Here is a 24,247-nt window from a genome sequence, read left to right on the forward strand (position 1 = left end):
TCAGAGCCGGAATCCGACGAGCCCGCCCTGACGCCTGTAAGAAAACGATTCTCACTTTTCATTGGCTGACCCTCTCAGAGGTGAGCCCTTGCTTCATTTTCATTGGTTGTTGCTGCCGTCACGTCCTTTCACCACACCCGCTTTCCCGTCCGCGCCCAGTGAGCTTTGGGAGAGAGTGATTTACGGAGGTCGGGGGCGGGAGTCCGTGCGCCGCCAGCCCGTTTCCCCCTCCCCCAAGCCGCGGCCCCCGCCCCGCCCCGCCCCCGGCCTGAGGCCCCGCCCCCAGCCCGGCCGGGCCCCGCCTCTCCCTCCAGAGAGGGCGGGGACCAGGCGGCGGCCGCAGCTGCAGGAATATGCTGGAAGCCGAAGGGCGGGCACCCGGGAGGTGCTGAACGGACAGTTCCCGCCGCCTAACTTGCCCCGCGGCGCGAGGGCGGGTGGGGCAGCCCCCGAGCCGGCGGAGCACGTGAGCGATGGAGACCATCTGGATCTACCAGTTCCGTCTCATCGTGATCGGGGACTCCACCGTGGGCAAGTCATGCCTCCTGCACCGCTTCACCCAGGGCCGCTTTCCCGGGCTGCGCTCCCCCGCCTGCGACCCCACCGTCGGCGTGGACTTCTTCTCCCGCCTGCTGGAGATCGAGCCCGGCAAGAGGATCAAGCTGCAGCTCTGGGACACGGCAGGACAGGAGCGGTTCAGGTATGGCCGCCAGCACCGAGACCTCGGGGACCCCAGGGACCGCGTCGCCCCCTCCGTCCGCCCGGGCGCCCCTTCCCCAAGCGCCAGCCGCCCCGGCCCTGGTCGGGAGAGGCTCCGGCCCTCCCCTCTCTAAAGTGCAAACACTCCATTCTCGCTTCCCCTTTGCCCCTCCTCTTCCAGGGACGACTTCCTCCTCCGCAATTTCTCACTTCTTTCTTTGGCGCCCATTTCCTGCGCCCCTTTTCCGTCTTTCCTTCCCGCCTGAGCCGGGGTCACCCTCGCCGGCCCCCTGTTCCCCCACTCCCTCCGCCCCTGCAGGTATTTTGGTCCCCAACTCTTCGGCTCCCCTCTGCCCTCTCCCTAAACTCAGCATCCCTCGCTGCGCACACCCTGACCTAGCCACCCTCCTCCAAACTCCCCTCTTCCTCCCCTAACCAAGCAGCTTCCCCCCTATGCGGTCCGGGAGAACTGCAAAGTAGGGTTCCCAGGGTCGTGATTGATCCCTTTAGCTTCACAGCAAGCAGTGCTCCAACCCAGGTTACTGCATGAGCTCATTGGGCATGGTTCAGAGGGAGATGGATGCGGTAATGGTTTGAACACCTCACAGCACCGAATGTGGTCATCAGAAATACTGGGCCAGGACCCGTGGGACTGTGTCTTATACAGCAACAAGATGTGACATCAGGGTCACTGGCACAGCTGAGAGGGTTTTGTTGTTTTGTTTTCTAATGGTTGTGTTGTCTTTAGAAGTTTGTCATTGGTGCTTTGGTGGGGAAAAGAGAGAGAGACTGAGGTTTGGCAGGAACTTTTCCTTTATTTTATAATGGGTAATTAATGTTCCACGGTGATGATAGATCAGAAAACACGTTTCTAAATAGAGAAGAAGGGATCCAAATGAATAGTCTCATTCTACATGTCTAAATTTCATTGAGACCCTGAAGGAAGGATTTCACAAAGGCGACTCCTGTTACGTAAATAAAAACTAAATGGAAATTGTATGCATTTCCTGGATATTTAAGATTGAACCAAATATAAAGCACATTTCAAATTTCTAGACACTTTCTTTTAGAGGAAGGTAGGAAATCTGATATATTGTGGTGTTTGGGGTTTTTCTGAGATTGTGCTATCATTTGGAATTCATTTGAGCAAGCATTTTGCAATCTTCAGCAAGTACTCTGCTTGTGAAATACGGTACTCCATGAGGGGACTTCCCAAACATGGCTTCCCCTCACCCCAGCCAGCGTCCATTCTGAATGAGATCAGCCTACTTCTGGGAGAATGTTCCAACGTTTAAAGTTTTGGCTTCCATTCCCAGCTATGACACTGATTCATAATAATAAGTGAACTGCTTAGCTTGCTTTTACCTTAGTTTTCCTGTGTATGAAGTGGGAAGATGGTAAGGCCAGCCCTTCAGAGAGGTATTGAAGGTTATCTGTTTGAATTGTACAATACCTAGAATACGGAAGAATTTTTTTTCAAGAAGCCTCCTTTAATTAAAATAACTTTTCAAATTTCTGATTCCTCATCTATAAAATGAAAGAATCATTATCATCTCCAAGATTCCTTGCAGTTTTACCATTCTAAGGTTGATTGCAAATTCCTTCACTTGTGATTTCCATCAGAGATGAACTTTCAGACATTTCATGGTCAGAAAAAAAACGTTTACTAATAGCTCTTGCTCTACCTTCTGAAGTGAATATAATAAAAACGTGTTCTTTACAGTGCCTTAAACTTCTAGCAACTACTGTGAATTGCAACTACAAGAAACATAGGTAGTGAAATCTTATTGGATCTGGTAATTCTTTCTTTAAAAGTAGGTCCTAAACTGATTGACAAGAAAGTAGAGGATAATTAATTTGTTAGATTCTAAAGACCTCTCTGCTAAATAGATCATTGTTTTTTAATGCCTTCAGAAGAATGTAAATAGTAATTCATTTTATATACATTATTAAAACCAGACAGTAACTCTCCCATAATAATGCAAGGACATTTAGGGAATGTTTACTGACAATGAGTCATACTTTATTTTTTTTTGGCTCTTTACCAAAGACGTATTCATAAATACATACATATTTCAGTAGCTACCTCCAAATGCGTACTTGCTTTTCTCTCGTTTGGCAGAATATTTCTCCATAAAATTGCATTTAAAATAATTTCTGTTAAATCATTCTGTATCTTTCTCCAGGAAAATACAGATACTTATTTTGAATAACAGATATCCTTGCACGTTTGTTTCATAGAAAGGTAGTATAGTTCATGAAGATATGTTCCTGTCATTAGTTATAATCATACCATTAGGAATTTGTGGGAAATATTACATCTGAAGGCTTATTGGTGATTATATATAAACTAACAGAAAGGAGCCGACTTTAGACGGCCCGAGTTGTAGTTTGAAAGCATAAACAAATATGTTACAGAATAACAAAACAGCAAACTGATAATTATGACCATATTGAACCTTAGTTTTCCTTTTTTCCCCCCAGCTTTATTGAGTTATAATTGACAAAGATTTAGTTTTCGATGTTTAGATTAACATATGCTAGTAGATAATACTTGCAGAAAATAAAAAGGAACAAAATCAAAGTAAAGAAGGTTTAGAAAAATAATGTGTATGTAAGCATATTGTAAATTGTAATGTAACACTGAAATGTTAAGTTTTTATTATTAACACTATGTTTTAATGAAGTTAAATGTTAAATTACTGTATTAAGGAGGCTCAGAATTACAGGGCCTTCATTAAAGGTAGAAGTTTATTTCTCTCTTGTGTAACAGTCTCAAGGTAAGTGGTCCAAGTGGTTGGAATGTCTCTGCTCCAGAACATCATTCAGGTGTCTTCCCTCTTATGTTCTGCCTTCCCTAGGACATTTTCATCATCTTTGTGGACAAAGCTAGGTTGCAGGCACGCTGTGTGCCAGCTCAAGGGAAGGAGAGAGAAAAATCTAAATCAAGCAATGTTGCTTTTAAGCAAGTAAGGCCAATGTGGTACAGATCACTTCAGCTCTCAATTCATTGAGGAGAAATTAATTACAGGGCCAAACTTAGACAGGGCCACCATGTGCCCAGGAAGAAGGGAAAATGGACTTGGCATTCTGGGCATTCAGGGGAAACTAACAGTCACCCCTTTTAATTTTTTTTTTTTCCAGGAAGATTAGCACTGAGCTAACTACTGCCAGTCCTCCTCTTTTTGCTGAGGAAGAGTGGCCCTGAGCTAACATCCATGCCCATCTTCCTCTACTTTATATGTGGGATGCCTACCACAGCATGGCTTTTGCCAAGCAGTGCCATGTCCGCACCCGGGATCTGAACCAGCGAACCCCGGGCCGCCGAGAAGGGGAATGTGCAAACCTAACCGCAGTACCACTGGCCAGCCCTAATTTTTAATCATCGTAGTGGAAGAAGTTTAGCAGGAAAGGAAACAAGAATATTGTTTAACACGGTGTTAATAAGGATAACTGTTGGAAGGGCTAGAAGTATGGAGAGCATCAAATATAAGAATATAAATTTTGAACTTTTCCCATAAAAAGCATTTAAAGAAATATGAAGGTAAACTAAGATAAAGAAATAGCAGTGTTGGCTGAAGGGATAGGAAACCTTGAGGCTTCGAGGCAGATTCGGCTTTTTATTTCATGTGGTCTGGCCTTTGGGGTGTTACAGTTACAGCCACTGGTTATAAAGCTCAGAGAGTAACGTCCTCCTGGTGCAGCACTTCTCAAAGCATGTTCTGCAGAGCACTTTGCCCTGGTGATTCTTATTAAAGGATGGGTTCTGTGAGCAAATAAGCTTCTAAATCCCCATATTCCATGTTGTACTCTCTTAGGAATTCATATCAAAGCCTCTAAGAAGTACTACAGCAAAGAAATCTATCTGACTTTGATTAAACTAGCATTTCCCAAAGTTATTTGAGGGGCTATTTTTAAAATATGAAAATCTCTGATAACTAGTGTTCTGAGGAGTATATTTTGGGGAAAGCTCCCTTGATAAGTTGCTTTAGTCACAATCTTTGAGCAGAACCACTCGACTGTGGAGGTGTGGAGCAATGCAAGACCTGCAGAGTTTAGTTGACTAGCTAATTAACCTAGCAAAGGGCTGTAAGGGCTATGTGCTACATAAGGGACAGCCCTCTCCTGCCTGCCTCTTCCTCTTTTCCTCCAGCTCCTCTTCTGCTGTGTATCTTTCTCTTCCCCATGTGTCTTATCCTTCCTTCAGCTTATTTTTATTTTTCCTTTACCCCTTTCATCTGTTTGTCCCTACTCATAGTTTCCTCCCACCCTCCATCTTTTTCTCTCCTTTTTTATTTGAATGTCTCTCTTATTCTCATTTCTTTTTCTCTCTATTTACTCCTCTGGCTCTCTTATGTCTCTGTTTTCTCCTCTGCTCCTTCAAAACATTTGTATAAAGTTAATGTTTAAAGGTGGTTTAATTTGTATTGCCTGTTCTTAATTTTAAAAGCAAGAACATGAACATTTTATATTTCTCCTTAGGAGATCTTTTAAGATCCCTAAACTAAACAAAATTTTTTTAAGGGTGCTTATTTGATTCCCCACCCTCCTTACTGTTGTTCGTAGTCTTCAATAGAAAAAGATTTTTTGACCATGGATTGGTGGTTTCATAATTGCATAGGTAGCAGAGCACAGATCGTCCACAGTTCAGGTCCATAATCAGTGCAGTCAACTGTAATTCCAAGTTATTGGAAGCAATAGGAAGTAGGCTCTATTTTTATTGAGTAATCAGTATAATATCATTGTTAAAATTATTTGTGTTGTAAGTAACAGAAATATAGCCAAATTAGTTTAGATAATAGAGGACAAATGATAAATGATACACATCTCTTGAAAGACGAAAGCTCACTGAACATACAGGTGTCTGGAAGTATGGAAATTCCAATAACAAGGGTTTGTGGATTTTCCCTCTAATGTGTTACCATTCTCCAACTCTGTTGGCTCCCAACTCTCTCAGTCTCTGAGCTTCTTATTCAAATTCTTGAGAGAAAAAAATCTCATTGGCCATTTGACTGGCCAGTGAATCAGCTCCCCCACAATCAGGTCATTAAGATACATGTAATACAAATGTATTATAATACAAATATACTAGATATGTATTATGGGTCATACAATGCAAATGTATCTGTAAGGGTCTAATTTTTGGGAAGGAGAAATTTTGTCAGGTTCTACTTTTTGGGAAAGAAGAAAATGAGCAGTCACCCCAAAAAGTATCTATTTTATGGTGTTTCAGAGAAAAATGATATGTAAGAATGAGCCAGCATCATTTCTAACAAGTGTAACAGAATGTGAAAAGATGACTTGTGTAGCCAAACATGTTTTTATACTCTAAAGATTATTTTCACTGTCCAGTCAGGCCATTCGGACCATTTTGAGTGATTCCATAATCAGTACAGTCAAGAAACTAGCCAGTAATTTGAAAAACCTGTGACTGTTTTTCTTAATTTTTTCTTCAATAAATCATTTGATTTAATGTATGTAGCCACAACTTCAAGGCTGCATTAGTATATGAGGGTGATTATGCATCCTGAAGTAAATGAAATATTGTTTACCAAATGTCTAAGAGGCCTGGACCAGCAGTAGGATAAATTGTAAAGTGAGTAAAGGCCATTCTTGGGGCCTTTGAGGCTTTCCCACTTTTCTTTCCTTCTGTTTTTGGATAGTGAAACCTTGCCCTCTTCTCTGCACATCTCAATCAAAAATCCATCCCTTAATACTCCATCTTAGCATCAGAGAGTGAGGTAGCTGGGAAACCAAGACACACAAAATTATTAATGGTTGGAAAAAACTTAAAAAGGGTCCTGCCAGGAGTATTTATATTTACTTTTACATTTACATCTAAAAGAGGATGACCACCCAGAGAGGTAACACCTCATCTTGGTGTTTCCCTGTGGGCAGAGTTATAGATATGTGGCTGATGGGTGTTGCAATTTCCTCTCATCATACTACAGTGATAACTGCCTGTTCTGACACGTTGGCCCCACATTTAGCTTTCAAAGCAAGGGCTAGAAAAATGATGTTGTGAGTACACGGGTCACGACAGCAAAGTTTTCACATGAAGAAAACTGCTTTGCTCAGTCTGAGAGAAAGAGAGAAGAAATTTCCAGCCATTGTCAGTCAGTTTGGCTAGCATACATAGATTTCTTAACAGCTTAACTTTCATAGCCATGCCACTTAAAAGTTTAAAGAGGAATGTCTTGGAATGATCTGAGAATATTTTGGTTTATTAAGAGCCTGTTATTGTTATTGTAGTGGAGTTAGAGAGAATCTGCTTGTCTGTTTTCTTCCAAGCTGCTCTGTCTGTCAAGCAGTGGAAAAGAAAGGTGAGCCACTCAAGTGGTACAAAGTTACACACACACACAAACACACACACACACATATATACCAGGGAACATCAGATATTACTTTAATAAGATATTTTCATTCTTACTAAAGCAAAATACCTATAAAGCCAATACTTTATGATTTTAATAAATCTGCCTCTAAATGTCAATAACTTTTAATAAATTCTGATAATATATAATTCAGGGAAGTTCACTTTAGAAATTGCCACCCCATGCAATCTACCTGGCTTATCATGAAATGTGCATTATGGTAAAAACCATTGTTTTCTGAAAAGAATCACTTTATACGTAATAAAGTACTATTCTGACCTAGAGGAGTTCCAGAAAAATGTGAAACAGAGGTCAAAGTAGGTTCTAAATTTAAAAGCATATTTTTAGTTTAAGCTGTGAAAGTTTCAAAATACAGATAGTAGCTCTCTATATAAGCATAACTGAGTAAATGTTGCTGGCTAGCTGGCATATTATTTTAGTTCAGTTTAAAATCTTAATGGCATTCTCTTAAACATTCTTGGAATGTAGTGGAGTTTTTTCTATTTTCCTTCCTATGAGTATGATTTGTTTTTCACTTAGGAACACACCTTGCTAAATCAAATTGTTATATTACTGGGAGTAAATCTTTTAGACCATCCACTGATATCAATAGCTAGGATATAAAGAAGCCATCAAAAATATCTCAATCCCCCAAAAATAAGGGAACAGGGACCTCTCTTCAGGCTTGCTTCTACTTCACTAATATGATGAGTGTATAAGATGTCACCCATGAAAAATCTTTATCAAGCCATGCCAAAATGTCATCAGTGACTTTTCTTGGCAAATTGTGATCCCTCTCAATGCCTATTTTTTTTTCTACTTTTTGTATGATTGGTCATAATCTCTTTTAAAATTATCTTCCTGTACTGGGAATGTTAAAAGAGGTTTTTCTTCTGAATCTTTAGCCTTTCCAAATGTATTTCCTTTTCATAGGACTTAGTATGATATGGCCTCAAACAGATGAGCCTGAAAGATAGCCTTAAGAACAGACTCCTGCCTCAGAAATACAAAAGAAGCGTGTGTGGCCCAAACTGACCCCTCTTATCTGAGAAAAGATCAAGAGGGAATACTGTAAATGAGAGTCAGGTAGATATTAAGAACTTCCTGGCTGTAAGAGAAGACATTGTGAAGAAAGATTATAGATTCTGAAATTCTAGGCATTGCCTATCATTTTTCTTCAGAGTAACATTTTTCAAAGTGATAGTAATAAGTGTAGTTTGAGAAGAAGTTTCCTTGATCAAATAGTTTTGGAAATTCTGGATTGTGGGAGGATCTCAGAGCTTGTAATTGCTAATATACTGATACACATTGTGAATCCCCAAGACACGTAACGGTGTTTTCTAATCCAGAGTTCTTGTCCCTAGAGCATTTTAAGAACCAGTAGATAGATCGAGCACCGATACTTTGAAGAAAAAGTGAAGGCAATTCCTTAAATTTTAGGAATATGTTTGAGAACCTCTCACAGTGTCTTCTCTCATATGTTTCTCTGTGTCCCTTTTGCTGGCACTTCCGGATGATTTCGTCAGGTCTCCCTTTTAAAACACTTGATTACTATATTTTAGGGAGAGATCTTGTCAGATCTGTAGACTTTGGAGAGTCCCTTGAAATTTGTCCCCTCAGTAAAAATTAAAAGATTTATCTTCTTGCATGTTCCAGCCACTTGTCACACTTTACACAGATCATGCACTATTATGAGCACTTGTTTTAAGTACAAAACCTTCCAATTAGAATCACTTGGAAAATGGAAGAACAATAAAGGAGCAAATGAATGAAACTTCATAATTTAAGATTTCCTAGATATAAAAGGGCTACCAAAAGCCTATGGGATTAGGAAAGCAAAAGTTAATGAAGCAAATATGAGGTGAAGTTTAAGACTGAGATTTGATAGAATAGATGGGTAGACTCTAAAAAGAGAATTAAAAGAAGAGAAGGTATAGTTAATGGTATAGCAGAGGACTATTGGAGGTGCGGAAGATAAGTGAGAGATAAATTGAAAACAAAATCCAAGAAAATGAGGGGAAAAGGCACATGAAAGAAGCTGCAGAGGTCAACCACACTGTGGCCAATATTCTCGCTATTTTGGTGGCTAAACTACAGCCATAGGACTGGGAAGGAACAGACAGATGATCTGACACAACAGTCCCATTTTAAAAATAATAGAGTTAATATCCAGAGAGGTTTTGCCTTGCCCTGGTCGTTATTCTTAGTGGTTTGCATAAGAGCCCAGTGTTCATAAGACTCTGTTCAGTGTTCTTTCTGCTGCACCAGGCCTCCTGTCATGGTTAAAAAGAATTTTATTGGCACAGTGTGTAATTTCTGTCATGGAAAGTATTCTGTTTGCACACAACCCCACCTCTGCTCCCACCTCTGTAGACCCATGTTAATTACTCTGTCCACCCAAACCTATTATTTTACTGCTATATTCAGAAACAAAAGGGGAAATAGCTTTACACAATAGAAGGGGTACTGATACCTGCCAGCAAACACGGGTGGCCGCAATGACAACCAACCCTCCCCTCCATGCAGTACTCAGTGACTGCGCTGCTATACTAAGAAACAGGAACAAACCCTGCCACTGCAGTGGAGAAATTTATACAAACCCTTTTGCTTTGTTAGACAAGGAGAGGTGTTGGGTATCAGGCAAAGCTACAAGCAAATACTTGCTATGGTGTCCTGAAGTTTCAAAGGTACTATAAAGTAGCTTTCCAATCCTTAATTGCAGCCCCATATTTTTCCAGAGAAACTGAAATCAGCCAGGACAACCAGTTACTTGTAGAAATCCATGCATTTATTTAGCTTAGCTATATGTCAGGCACTAGCTATAAAAATAAATAAGATATGGTCTCACATTCAAGGTCCATGCTGTCTCTATACTCGGTAGGTACAGATTATACTCCTGTAACAAAGAGACTGCCCAAATATGGCAACTTAAATATTATAGAACTTCATTTCTCTCTCCTATAATAATAGTCCAGAATGAGCATTTCCGGCCTCTCAGGCTGGTCCTGCCTCAACATCAGTTTCCAGGGTTCTCCAGTCCTCGCCATTTCCTAGCAAGCAGGAAGGAGAAAGAGGAAGCCTAGGACAAATGTCTTCAAGTAGATGAACCTCAGACTGCAGGCATAACTTACCATGTGCCATTGACCCAAACTTAGTGACATGACCACAACTAACTGCAAGAGAGCTGAGGAATGTAGTCTCTATATGAGTTGCTATGTGACAGCTAAAACTCGTGGAGTTCTGTTACTGAAGGAAGACAGAATAGACAGTAGGGGACTATTAGAGGTCTTTCTCACAGACTCGTAGCAAAGACAGATAGTAATCAAATCGTTGCAGTAAAGGCTCATAAGTGCTAAAATAAGTGCCAGTGGCAGAACAAAGGGAGGGATTGTCATCTGTGCCTAGGGTGAGGGCTAGTTCAGAGGATGTATCCCAAAGAAGGCGGTCCTTGATTCTGGGTCATGAGGGTATGTCAGTAGTGGAGAAATAACAATAGGAAACAATAACAATAGAAAAAGAAGTGGCTTCCAGTAATGACAGATTGAACACCCGTAGCTATTTTAGCTTTTTTTCCTGAAACCTCACTAAAGTGACAGTAGCTTTGTTTTTGTTTTGTTTTTTAACTATAAACACTCAAACAAGGAGAATAGGTTAGGATACAACAGCAACAAAATTTTGGAAGCAGGAAAGCAGATGGAGTAATGCTAAATGAATTAGTAGATTCAGGAAAACTTCTAAGCTAGTGGTGGAAAAAGCTAAAAACAAACCCAATATATACGATTGAATCCCCTAACGATTCAGGAAATGGTGGCACCAGATACTTCTGGAAGTGGGAGTGCTAAAATAAGGATCATTCATTGTCAGTCTGTTTAGGAAAGATTGGCTCCTCACATCCTCTTTGCCATTCTACACCTGAGGTGACTTCTTCTCTCCCTGTCATTGGCAAAAAAAAACTGGAAATTTATTCTTTGAAAAGAATTAAACATAGAATCTCTGACTAGAAGTACCAGGCATAATTGAGATTGGGGTCCCCTTTATAGTTTTTTTTTTTTTTTTTTTTTTTGCTGAGGAAGATTCACCCTGAGCTAACATCTGTTGCCAATCTTCCTCTTTGCTTGAGGAAGATTGTCACTGAGTTAACATCTATGCCAATCTTTCTCTATTTTGTGTGTCTCAGCATGGCTTGACGAGCAGTGCGTAGGTCCCTGCCAACGATCCAAATCCATGAACCCTGGACCACCAAAGCAGAGCATACAAACTTAACCACTATGCCAACACTCTGGCCCCAGCAGGATGCTATTTTTAAAAAAAGAATGTTCTGAGAACAAAAGAGCTTTTGGAAACAGTAGGAAAAAAAGAAAACGTTCAATATAAGGTTGGGGAAATCTCTCAAAAAGTAGGACAAAAGGACAAATATAGAAAATAGGGAAAAAAATTTTTTTAAAAATTAAAAGGCTCAATACACAAGTAACAGGCATTCCAGAAAGAGAGAAGAGGAAAAAACAGAGGGGAGGAATCATCAGTGAAGCAATTTAAGCAAATTCTCCAAGATTTAGGGACCTGAGTTTTCAGATTGGAAGGCCCCAGCACAATAGATGAAAGTGGACACATTCTAAGGGACATCATCATGAAATTCTAGAACTCTGGGACCACAGAGAAGTTCCTATAAACTTCTAGAGGAAAAATATAGGTCACATAGAAAAAGATCGTGAATCAGTTTGGCTTCAGACTTCCCCAAAACAACAGTGGAAGTTAGAAGGCAGTGGAAAGACTGCAAAATTCTAAAAAGAATTCAGTATCTGACCAAACTGTCATTCAACTTTGAGAGCAGAATAAGTCAAACATGCAAGATTTCGAAACACTACCTCATGCCTCTTTTTTAGGAAGCTACTTGAGGATGTGCTCTACACACACACACACACACGCAGACACGCGCACACACATAAAAGAGTAAACCTGGAATGAAGAAGATGTGGGATACCAGAAACAGGAGATCTAACCCTGAAGAAAGGCAAAGGAAATGCCCAGGAAGATGATGAAGGGAGATCCTAGGATGAAATCTCTGCTACAGACACCGAGGACAACTAGGCCAGATTGGATCGGGGCAGAAGGTTGTAGGAGCAGCCGCCTCAGGAAGATGAAATTGACGGAAAAGCTAATGGGAAAGAACTGCTTAGAAGGCAACTGGTAGAGAGTTTGGGATTGGATTATTGAGCACTACATGGAAAACTACATTGGATTATTGAGCACTACAGCAAAAAGATAAAGGAAAGAAGAAAAGAATATGGTAGAGACTTTAGTGCTCACTCATATCTGATGCTTCTTTTCTTTAGGACACGTGATAGGAATGTGTTTCCCTTCCTGCTTGCACTTAGACAGAATCATGTGACTAATTCTGGCCAGTGGATTTGAGCAGGGCTCACATGTGGTGGTTTTAAAACATAGCCCAGGGCTTGGCCCCGTGGTGAAGTGGTTAAGTTTGTGTGCTCTGCTTTGGCAGCCCACGGTTTCACCAGTTCGGATCCTGGGTGGGGACATGGCACCGCTCGTCAGGCCATGGTGAGGTGGCATCCCACATGCCACAACTAGAAGGACCCACAAATAGAATAGATAACTACTTACTGGGGGCTTTGGGGAGAAGAAGGAAAAATAAAAAATAAAAATTAAATAAACAAAAAAAAAACGTAGCTCAGATTGTTTCACATTCTTCCTGCTGAGAGGTGGGTTGTTTGTTACTGCAGCATAACCTGGCCTATCTTGAGTAATATGTGAGGTTATTATTAACTCTAGGGAAAAGAAAAGGTTGTGCCGGAAAGGAAAAGAAGTCATAGTTTACTCCAAGGCTCAGCATTGAAAAATATCTACATGGTCAGAATAACACACATGCCAAGAAATGGTCTTTCTAAAACTATGGTATAATGATATTGGCAAGTTGGGGGAATAGGAAAAGTAAGGATGTGTGGTAAGTGCACAAGTAACTTTGATAAAAGCACAAACTTAGAAAAAGAAATGAGAAGGAAAAGAACAGTCTATTCAGATGACTTGAAAATAAAAACCTGCATAATTTCAGAGAGAATGAAATGATAAAAGGATAAGCACCAATTGTAAATTCCAACATGTGGAGAGAGATAGCAAAGCACACGAAATGAAGCAATAAAGAGAAAGTCGTATGGAAACAGAGTCACAAAAATGGTGGCAGCATTGTAACCCAAGAAAAAATGTTCTTTAATTATGTTAAATCACATAATGCAGTATGTTATATGGAAAATAAAATAATCATGAGAAGCTGGTCATCATCTCATTTTTGTTCTGCAAAAGGATACCAGAAAGCACTGGAATAAGTGCTAAAGTCTTTCATACACTTTCTGGTACCGTACCAAATAGAAAATACACATCCTTCGTTATCACCTTGCAGACAGTTAGTGAAGCTAGAAACATTTCTCATTAATTTCCAAATAAACTATTTCAGTTTTCACACATAACTTGTTTTGCCTTCCAGAATCCACTGCAAAGTACAATTTGAATTCCTACCAATTTAAATATAGTGGTTCTTTAAAAAATGTGGATGATGTCACCTATATGCTTAGAGTATGTACAGTTATTCAGCCCATTGCTCCCCTTTTGACTTCATAAATGCCTACTATAAATATCAAAAGGAGATAAGCTTTTTGTACTCTCTCTTTTATTCTCCCATTTGCTCATCATTTGCATGCTACCTGGGCACAGCCTGACAGTATGAACTTATTAATTCAGTTCTTTATTCATTTACAAATGTTGGTAGGACTCCTGCGTGCCCAGTTCTGTTTTAGACACTAGGGATACAGTATCAAAAAAAACGGACAAAAATCCTTGCTCTCATGGAGCTTATCTTCTAATGGGAGGAGACAGGCTAGAACCAAAAAAGCTGGAAGAACTATATAGGATGTTGGAATGTGGTAATTGCTACCAGGAAAATAGAGGATAAAAAGTGAGTAGAGCCTGCTGGGGATGGTAAGAAGGCCTCACTATCATAAAACAATCATCTGTCATAAAAGGAAAATAAAAGGTGGTCACAGGTGAATTGATTCACATACTCAAAGAGAGAATATGGCCCATTAGGTCTTGTCAGTATTATATATAGCTTCCATAACCACACACTTGGTTTTTGATGGCGAAACCCTGGAATTATACAAAAAACAGAATTTTGGTGTTTGTGTGTGCAAAATTATATCCTGAGTTGTGAGCTCCAGGTTTCAGAATCTCAGGCAAGGGCAGGAACTGTTAAAGTCAGTGATAATAAAAGGAGGAAGGAGACTTGTGTTTTAGTCTCTTAAAAGCAGTCCTAAGGGCCTGGATTACAAGGCAAGTGAACCAGGTAAATAAGGCATCAACGCAATGACTATTCCCAGAAGGACAGTAGGAGTGTAATGTCATGGTGAAGAGAGGCACTCACAAGGCTAATGCGCTCATAAGCTGCTTGCTGCCAACAGCCTCTGGCATCAAAGTACTTCTATCTTCTAAATGCCTACCTTACAATTGGCAAAGCCACAGAAGGGCATTTCCAGGGTGGAATATCTGGTTGGTTTTACCTAAGTCAGTCAGCAAGTGCTGTATATTTTGTTGCTTTTTTAAGAGGCCTGTGCACATCCAACAAAGTTTATAATAATAGCATATCAGATCTACATAATCTTGCCGCTTTCAGATAAAATCTTATATTTAAGTAACTATCTAGTGCAAATAATTTTGGGCATTGCAGAGCCTATGGACTTGTGTCCTTCATATGACAACAGCATCTCAAGTGCCTTCCAGGAAACTAGATAAATGTTTAATTTGAGATATCATTTACATTTTTTAGAATCTCAGTAATCACATCATTTGTGTCAAAAAAATTCCAAATTTCCCAAAGCATATTATTTATGCTTGATTGCATTGCTCATATATTAAGTAATTCTTTGTAAATGTTAGCCAACTCCAGTGCTCTCAATATTACTTGTCTACATATTATTTCAGGAAAAAAATTAAAGAGGAAAATTAAACAGTTGAAAATATTTACATAAACAACATGACCACTTTTCTATTCTAAATCAAATATACATACAAGAATAGACTTTGTAGATGAATGGATAAAGAAAATATGGTATATACATATAATTGAATATCATTCAGCCATAACAAAGAAGGAAATCCTGTCATAAGCTACATTGATGAATCTTGAGGATATTATGCTAAGTGAAATAAGCCAATCACAGAAGGACAAAATACTGCATAATTCCACTTCTATGGGGTATCTACAGTAGCCAAACTCATAGAAGCAGGAAGTAGAATAGTGGTTGCTAGGGGCTAGGAGGAGAAGGAATTGCTATTCAGTGGGTATGGAAGTTTCAGCCATGCAGGATAAGAAAGTTGTAGAGATTTGCTGTACAACATTGTGCTTTTAGTTAATAATACTGTACTGTACACTTAAAAATTTATTGAGGGTAGATCTCATGTGTTTTTTTACCACAATAAAAAAAATGAATTTTGGCCTCGTGAAACTATATTGCAAGTTATAAAATATTTGTGACTTTGTTTTGTATTTTTTTCCAAAATATATGCAGCCTCTATCAATCAGGTCTTTGATTGCCAACAACAAAACCAGCTTGAGGACCTTAATCACAAATGAAAGTTGTTGGAAATATGTCTGAGGCACAGAGACTTGACAGGAAGCTGGAGGGACCAGACTCAGAATGAATCAAAAGATCCCAGGAGTTCTGGGCAGCAAGAACCACAAGAGGCCATTGTGGTCCTCATGATACTGTTGTCTCTTTTTTGCCTGGTCACCCACTGCCATAAGTAGCCCCAAATGGACAGTTGGCAGTCTCAGCTACTAATTCAGTAGAAACATCACGGGGTTCTCTAGTGAAAGCATTTCTCTCTTGGATACTAAAACCCTTATATCAGCAGAGTTCAGAGTTACAGGGATTAGAAGCAACAAAAAATTTTAGTGACTCATTAAGAATAACTGTGAGACGGCCCATCACCCTACTTTCACCCTGTATTTCTCATACCACAGCATCTATTTATGGGCAAAAAACACCACCTACTCTATTTCTCACTAGTTTAGAACATACACATCCTGAAGGATCATGCCAAAATCTTACAAGGTGTCATCTTCTGGACATGGGCTTAAGTGAATCTTAATAGCCCATTATACTGTTTTATAGGCCAGATGCCTTTAGATGACAGTGACATGACAAGATCAATGAATCCTATGGCATCAGCCCATTTCCCTTTCTCTTCCTCTGTTAAGTGAAATCTTTGGTCTATAGCAGAGTGTAGGATACTATGACTATGTATAAGGCATTCTACAAATTCATCGATGGTGGTGCTAGCTTGGCTTGAGTCCAGATTAAATGTCTGTTTTAGTGAGGACATAGCCAGCCCTGGCGGTCTAGTGGTTAAGATTCTGCACTTTCACCACTATGTGGCCCAGGTTCATTTCCTGATCAGGGAACCACACCACCTATCTGTCGGTTATCGTACTGTAGTGGCTGTATGTTTCGGTGATGCTGAAAGCTATGCCACTGGTATTTCAAATACCAACAGGGTCACCCACGGTGGACAGGTTTCAGCAGAGCTTCCAGACTAAGACAGACTAGGAGGAAGGACCTGGCCACCCACTTCTGATAAAACTGGCCATGAAAACCCTGTGAATAGCAGTGGAGCTTCGTCTGGTATAGTGCTGGAAGGTGAGAGGATGTCGCAAAAAGACCAGGCAGGGTTCAGCTCATCACTAGGAGTCAAATCGACAAGAGAGTCAAATTGATGGCCCTGACAACAAATAGGACATATCAGTGTCCTCTCCATCAAGGTCCCCCGAGAATAAAGTACCATATCCAAGGTGTCAGTAGCTGCTGGAAAACTGGGTATTAAGCAGTGACAGTCCAGGTAAGAGAGTCTGTTGAGTCACAGCTTCTCTCTCTACCATGACCACTTTGAGTTCAAACTGGGCTAAAAATACTGACTAATAACTATAAGACAGGACATTTTGTTTCACCAATTTTTAGGAACTCCTCTACAGAGGGGGCTTTTGGCGAGTATTCACATAAGATACAAGTTTTCACATACTCTAGACCCATTGATATACATCTTCTCTGAACCTCCTTATTATCCGTCCTCCAATCTTGTTTTTTCCCATATGTTAAATCCTTATCCTCTGCTCATGAATTAGTATAGATTCTTACCTGCATCTCTCCATCTCCTTCTCTGGAAAAAAGTACCACTAGGAGTTCCACAAGTGGGAGAGTTTCTCTTTTCCACTGACCTTCAAGTCCACTATTGAGTGGGGCTGACTGATGCCAGCATATTGTTCAGAGCCATGTGTGAGGCAGCCTTGAATTTTTTTCCAGTATAATTATAGGGAAATCCAGATAAGGCCATAGGTTGAGAGGGTGATGCAGGAGTAGGCATGCTGGGTGTGTGAGCCTTATTACTCCAGGTCCCCTCAGGTCCCATCCCTATTCCTGCCTATACATGTGACTTCTGCTTCATGATGAAGTTCCAGCCTGGTGAATCAGAGAACACCTAGCTATTGATGAGCACTCAGACTGCACAGTCACTTGATGTTCCACAGCCAGGCATTGAGTCTCTATCAGAGCCAGCTTGTAAGCCAAGAAGTATCTCTCAAAAGCATAATAGTTCTTGACAAAGAGGGCATGCCTTTATTCCAAAATGCACTGTAATAGTCCAGTGGAACCTTCCCCAGGCTTGATAGAGCATCTATCTGTCTGCTATAGGCACTTCAGGCAGGCTCCATTAGATCTGATGAATCATGAGCCATGTAGCAAAACTGCTTACATTGTAGCTTGGACCAGCTGAAGGGATTTCTCTTGCTTGCAGCCTTATTAAAGCTGGTAGCTTTGGGGTCTCCCACTTACTAGGTCAGAAAAGCACATCCAAATATTATACATTTCCTCCAAAATCCAAAAAAATCCACCAACTATTATGCTTACTTCTTCTTGGTAGGGGACATAAGATACCACAACTTGTCTTCTTTGGAAAAGTTTCATCAGTATGCCCCTGATTAAGAGATCTTCCTCTCCCAAGAAACTTCACAAAGATTACTGACTACTGTAACTTCATGGGATATGTCTTTAGGATGCATATGTGTATATTTAACTTATCCACCCTCCTCCAGTACTGACGTGCTCGTAGCAACTCAGTGACCCCAGTATAAGAACAAAAGAACTCACTGCTAATAGGTCTAATATTGGGCATCTTTCTTTTTTCTGCACTGCTGGTATCTCTTTCCTTCAAACTTCCTCACTCTCTCTGCCATTTCTCCTATTTCCCCAACAGTTATGTTCATGGCTCGTACCAAATCAACCAGAGATTCACCCACTAAGAATGTATTGAGTGCCCACTATGTGCCAGGCACTTGAAAACCACTGGGTATTCAGAGATGAGCATAGTCCTGGCATTTGCCTACCTCGAAATTATCAAGCCAAGATAATGCATCCAGAAAGTGGAGAGAAGGGGGAAGCAATGCTATGCAAGAGTACTAACCTTGTACACACAATGATTCTACCTACCAGCCTGAGAAACAGACTCTAACCAAACAGAGCAGCCATTTTTCCTTCTATGGAGAAACCTAGCAAAAAGGGTAAAGTGTTCCTCCAGTTCTCTTTTGTAGGGAGAGGAAGGTTGAATGGAAATTCCATTTCTATCTATGCTAGAAGTCTAAATGTGAGGAAAGAGGGAGAAGAGTTTCTCCTGACACCAGCAGTATTCCTTGGCAGTGTTGAGTGCCCACTTGGGATTGGTTTTAACTAATTCGTAGTGACACAAGCCTGCTTGGTTGAGTGATTTTCCCCAGAAACACAGCTGCATGCTGAACTGATCTAGAGATAGAGTTTTCCCAGGTGAATACGACAGAGGGCAAGGGGCTTGGGAATTGAGATATTTCCAAGCGAACAACTGTGGTGTCTCATAGAACTAATGTATGAAAGGAGGTAAAGATAGGAGGGTATTAATGGATAGAAAGTGATAGAGTTGGTCAGTGGATTATGAATCTTGCTGAAAATAAAGAATTACCACAGAAAAATATGCTTGTGGGTTGTGAGATTTTGATCAAAAAGTGGATTGTAAATTTGCAATTTTGAAGGTAGTGAAGATTTCTGATGAGAAAAGAGGAAGAGGATGAGAAACGCAGAATGCAGGGGAAAGTTCATTAGAGATAAGAAAGTCAAGAAACAGAGATGACAGGTCATCCAAATGGATGTTGAAATCTGGGCAGAATGACAGGAATTGAGACAGAAAGAAAAACAAAGCAAAATGCTAAAGTCTTCATTCAGTCTACGGAGACTGACCAAGCAATTGGCAGATGACAACAGATGAGAGAGCCAGATGGCATAAGGCTCAGAGGAGAAGGATATTTTTTACAACAGAGGTTGGGAAAGAATAATTATCTGGAAGTGGCATTGGGGAAGCAGAAACCACCTCCTGATCTTATAGAATGAGCAACATGAGCGTGCTGCAGAGGAAGCTGGATTCTCAGGGAACAGCAGGTTTCAGTTAAGGCAAGGAGATGGAGAAAACAATCTGAGAGGTGACTGTTCTTTGAAAATGAAATAGGAGTTGCTGATAGTATAGCTTTGAAGGAATAAAAGAACCAGCAGGTTTCCTTTATAATCAAAACCAGATCTTCCATTTGGGAGGGACAAGGGGCTGCCAAGAGTTTGTAACCCTGATCCCTGTTCTCCATAATTCACCTTTCATCACACCACCATCACGCTGAATTTAGGGGATGCTATATCCCCTATACCAGTCTTGCCAGAGGGTAGTCTATGTAACACTTAATTCTCCCATAGCGCACCTGAGACCAGACTGGATTCATTGATTTCTCTCCCCCTTCTCTTCTTCCCTTCCTTGCATCTCTCTCTCCCCTAATTTTTTTCCGTTCTTTAAATCATCCATTCATTCAGTGAGACTTTCAAAGCCACGAAGGAAACAGATATAAAATAACATGCAACAAGAAGTTGTTCCTTATAAAGAATTGTTACTCATCACCAACTCTTGAATTCTTTACAGGGAGGCCTACCTACCTAGTTCTTTTAGCGTCTGTTGCCTACCTCCTTCTAATACCTTCAAGAACTTCTAGAGACCTAAGTGTCCTGACCCAAGAGAGGAAGGTCCAGAAAAAGAGAGATGCTCCCTCATCACTCCTGTGAGATCTGCATCTTGAGTTCCAGTTTTCAGTCTGAAGACCTGTCTCTTCCCCTAAATAATGGGCAGCAGGGATGCCCAACTGAGGGAAAGCCCTACCCCCTAGGACAACTATGTCCGAATCTGAAGCCTAACGATATCAGAATTCTGAACCTAATATCCAGACTGACACACAGAAAATGGAGGTCAAGTTATTATATAGAAAATGGCAGGTGTCATATGGAGACCTTTTATTCCAACTAATTATTAATAAGGGCTGTTTTACAGCATATATTGCACATACTTTGCTATAATTTTATTCTACATAATGATTTGCCAACTGTATTCCAAATATGTCTTCAAAATTCAATACAAGGTGCTAGAAAGCATGGTACTTCATACAGTGTAAGACATGTGTCTGCCTAATGGACTAGCATTTCAGCGTTGAGTTTTTAACCACAAAAGGATGTTTTTTAAAATTATATTAATGGTCAATTAAATGGAGGCCGAGGGGAGTAATGCACACTTGGTGCTGAGTAAATTAAAGCTTTCAGTCTAATAACAGCCTTAATTAGGTTTCTCTTAAGACAATGCACCTCTACCTAAATTCACACATACAAAGATGAACAGCAAAACAATAACAAATTAGTTTTTCCTCAAAATTAACAAAAAAAATAGCAACAGTTTAAATGAACTGATTATTTGTAGCCTGCCAATAAGAGTGGGAGATTTTTCCTTACTGTCAATGGCTGTTTAGTACAGTAGCCTTTGAGAAAAATTTTTATAAAATAGTCATTTGGGAATCTCTCTACTGGGAATTCTGAGGAGAAACAGGGAAGCAGGAGAAATGGGAAGAAAGAGGAGGTAAATAAAATACTTTCTTTACACTCCCATGAGAAATGGTACTTGTGAGATTGCGCCACTGAACTGAGCTGTGATTTCGGCAGTAAGCATAAGGGAGGTAGGTAAAAGCTGGAGAGTACCAGGTAACCCACTGGCCCTCCCACAAAGATCTTGGGTGCCTCAGGCAGACAGATGAGTTTGCTTAAGGAGGATCTCGGTGCTCAAGATCATTGACAACTTGGAAACTTGAGACATGTGATCTCTGCTCGTGCAACATTTAGCACTTTGCCTCTCCAATAAGATTAATAAACTGAATATAACAAACATTAAATGACGTCCATTTGCCAGGCAATATGATTGTTAGAAACATAGACGGAAAATGTTTGACCCTCACGGAGCTTTGAATTGAGTAGGAGACCTACCAGCAAATCCAATCAGCTGGTTATGAAAATTGATCTGATCATAATGGCAGCATGCCAAAAGTTCCATGGAATTATGAGAGTGCCTAAAAGAGGTGGAGGGGGAGAGGGGAAGGCTTCTCAAGTGATATCATTTTTGAACTGACTCTTGAAGGAGACATAGGAGTTTGCTAGGCAGAAAAGGGTAGAAGATATTCTAGTTAGAGAAACAATATACATAAAGCCAAGAAATATAAAGCAGTATGGCTTTGCCACCTTGCCTCATGATTCAGTCAGGAAACAAATGGCACATTGGAAAGGTTAACTGAAAAGAATATAGTGAAGTGACTATTTCCAAAAACGTGGGCAAGGTCAAGAACACCAACAAAAAATGAAGCATTCAGGGATAGAAACACTGGGAAGCCATTAACCACCTGGCGAGAAGGGGCAAAGAAAGGAAATGAGATTGCCAGAACCTGGTGAGAGCCAAAGGCATGAGAGAAGGACTCCTCAACAGGAACCTTGACCAGAAGCAGAGGAACACAACCACTGCCAAGCCACAGCCTGGCAGAGACAAAGGGAGGGGGTAAAAACCCTGTCCTGTCTTTCCTCCAGTCTCCAGCATGCACCTCCCCTTGGCTGAACCCCACTGCAAGCCAGAGGGCAAGGGAGTTTGGGAAAGCTTTCTGTAAAGGTCAGCTTCCTGAGGCCCAGAGAGCAGAGACTAGATCTGGAGAAGCAATCATTAGCACACCTCGGGTTCATATCCCACGTCCAAACACTTTCCTGTTTCTCGAGTGGATATAGCACAGGGCTAAACCTGTAACTAATGTTTTAACAAGTTTGCCCTTGTTTCTCCTTCTTTAACTGGTGGAGAGAGGGGCTTGTTGAATTAAATGACAGAGAGAGGTTCTTAAGATCTGGCTTGCTCTGCAACCTCTGCCCTTCACCAAATCTCACTGTGTGCCTATTTTTAACAACAATGATGTAATAATTATTCTATTGGATGTTTAAAAATAAAAACAAATAATCCTAAGAGTGTGAGATGATATACCATGTAAGTGCTTATTTGTCTATCTAAAAATAACTACAACTTTAATGTTGTCGTTGGATGAAACTGGCCTGCATATTAGTCTGAGAATATTTTTGTTCCCTTAGACACTTCATATTTAATTTATAAATTCTAGTTAAATCACATTAAGGTATCTTAAAATTTTATTATGGCGTTACATTGTTTGTTTGAAGGAGGGGAAAAAGAACAACTTGTCCTTTTACAACCATTTTTTCTATTTATTTTTCAGATCAATAACTCGATCTTATTACCGCAACTCAGTTGGTGGATTCTTAGTGTTTGACATTACTAACCGACGATCTTTTGAACATGTGAAAGATTGGCTAGAAGAAGCAAAAATGTATGTACAGCCATTTCGGATTGTATTTCTGCTAGTGGGACATAAATGTGATTTAGCTTCACAACGTCAAGTTACAAGGGAAGAAGCTGAGAAACTGTCAGCAGACTGTGGTATGAAGTATATAGAAACCTCTGCAAGAGATGCTACGAATGTTGAGGAATCCTTCACGATCTTGACAAGAGACATATATGAGCTGATTAAAAGGGGAGAAATTTGTATTCAGGATGGCTGGGAAGGGGTTAAAAGTGGTTTTGTTCCAAATACTGTGCATTCTTCTGAGGAAGCAGTCAAGCCCAGGAAAGAGTGCTTCTGCTGACTTCAAATATGCCAAAGAACTAACAAGAACAGATTGGGTGTCATTTCAGGATAAATACCAACATTAACAGCAGAATGATGCAATGAATGCATTAAAAAAAGTTATCAACCCATGCTAACACTATTTTGTAAGGTATCTGATTCAGAGCACTATGCTTACTTGTTACACTACCAGATTGGATATTTTGCTAAATTATCAGACAAAGCAGACAACTTTTTCTTGAAACTGGAGTGTCTACATAATTACCTCCATTCTTTGTTATCATATAGCTGACCTTAATATCCAAATTTGTCAATGTTACTCATTTTTCTTGGCAGTTCCAAATGGTTTTTTTGTGCACATATAACCTGATTGAAAAGAGTTTATCAGGGGGCCAGCCCCGTGGCTGAGTGGTTAAGCTTGTGCGCTCTGCTTCGTTGGCCCAGGGTTTCGCTGCTTCAAATCCTGGGCACAGACATGGCACCGCTCATCAAGCCATGCTGAGGCGGTGTCCCACATGCCACAACTAGAAGGACCCACAACTAAAAAAAAATACAAACTATGTACTGGGGGACTTTGGGAGAAAAAGGAAAAATAAAATCTTTAAAAAAAAAAGAAAGAAAAGAATTTATCAGGAATTACATTCTCTTGAGTTAATTAATTATTATTGAATAGTAAAGTGAATTTAAAAGTGCATTGTTCATTTACAAGGTAAACCATCTCAGAGGTTTCAACTAGGACTCAAGTAGCAGGTCCTTGTTTAACGTATCAGATTTCTAACCATTCTCTGAAATATTTATCCTCCCTTAATTTTGCCTGAACATTAGAAAATGTTTTATAGTCATTTTTGTTCTCTGATTTATTGGTCCTGAAAATGTTATGTTTTATAAAGATATCTAAGGATCCAGGCAAAATATTTTATTGCAAATATTTGTAAAAATAAAAATGAAGGACCACTCTCAACAAATGTTTTGATGTGGTAGTATACTGTCCTTATTTAGACAAGAAGAACAAATTTATTTATATACTGGCATTTTCAAAGAAAGTAAATGCAATTCACCTTGA

General features: G+C 40.2%; 1 protein-coding gene across 1 annotated transcript; it reads left to right on the forward strand.

Moving 5' to 3' along the window:
- Positions 1-466: 466 nt before the first annotated feature.
- On the forward strand, positions 467-23,560 carry RAB39A (RAB39A, member RAS oncogene family). Its single transcript, XM_046684516.1, has 2 exons — positions 467-700; positions 22,777-23,560. Exons 1-2 carry the CDS (start codon positions 474-476, stop codon positions 23,201-23,203), a joined length of 654 nt encoding a protein of 217 aa, XP_046540472.1. The 5' UTR covers positions 467-473; the 3' UTR covers positions 23,204-23,560.
- Positions 23,561-24,247: the final 687 nt, after the last annotated feature.

Source organism: Equus quagga, chromosome 14, assembly GCF_021613505.1.
Source record: "Equus quagga isolate Etosha38 chromosome 14, UCLA_HA_Equagga_1.0, whole genome shotgun sequence".
In the NCBI taxonomy this organism is placed as follows: Eukaryota; Metazoa; Chordata; class Mammalia; order Perissodactyla; family Equidae; genus Equus; species Equus quagga.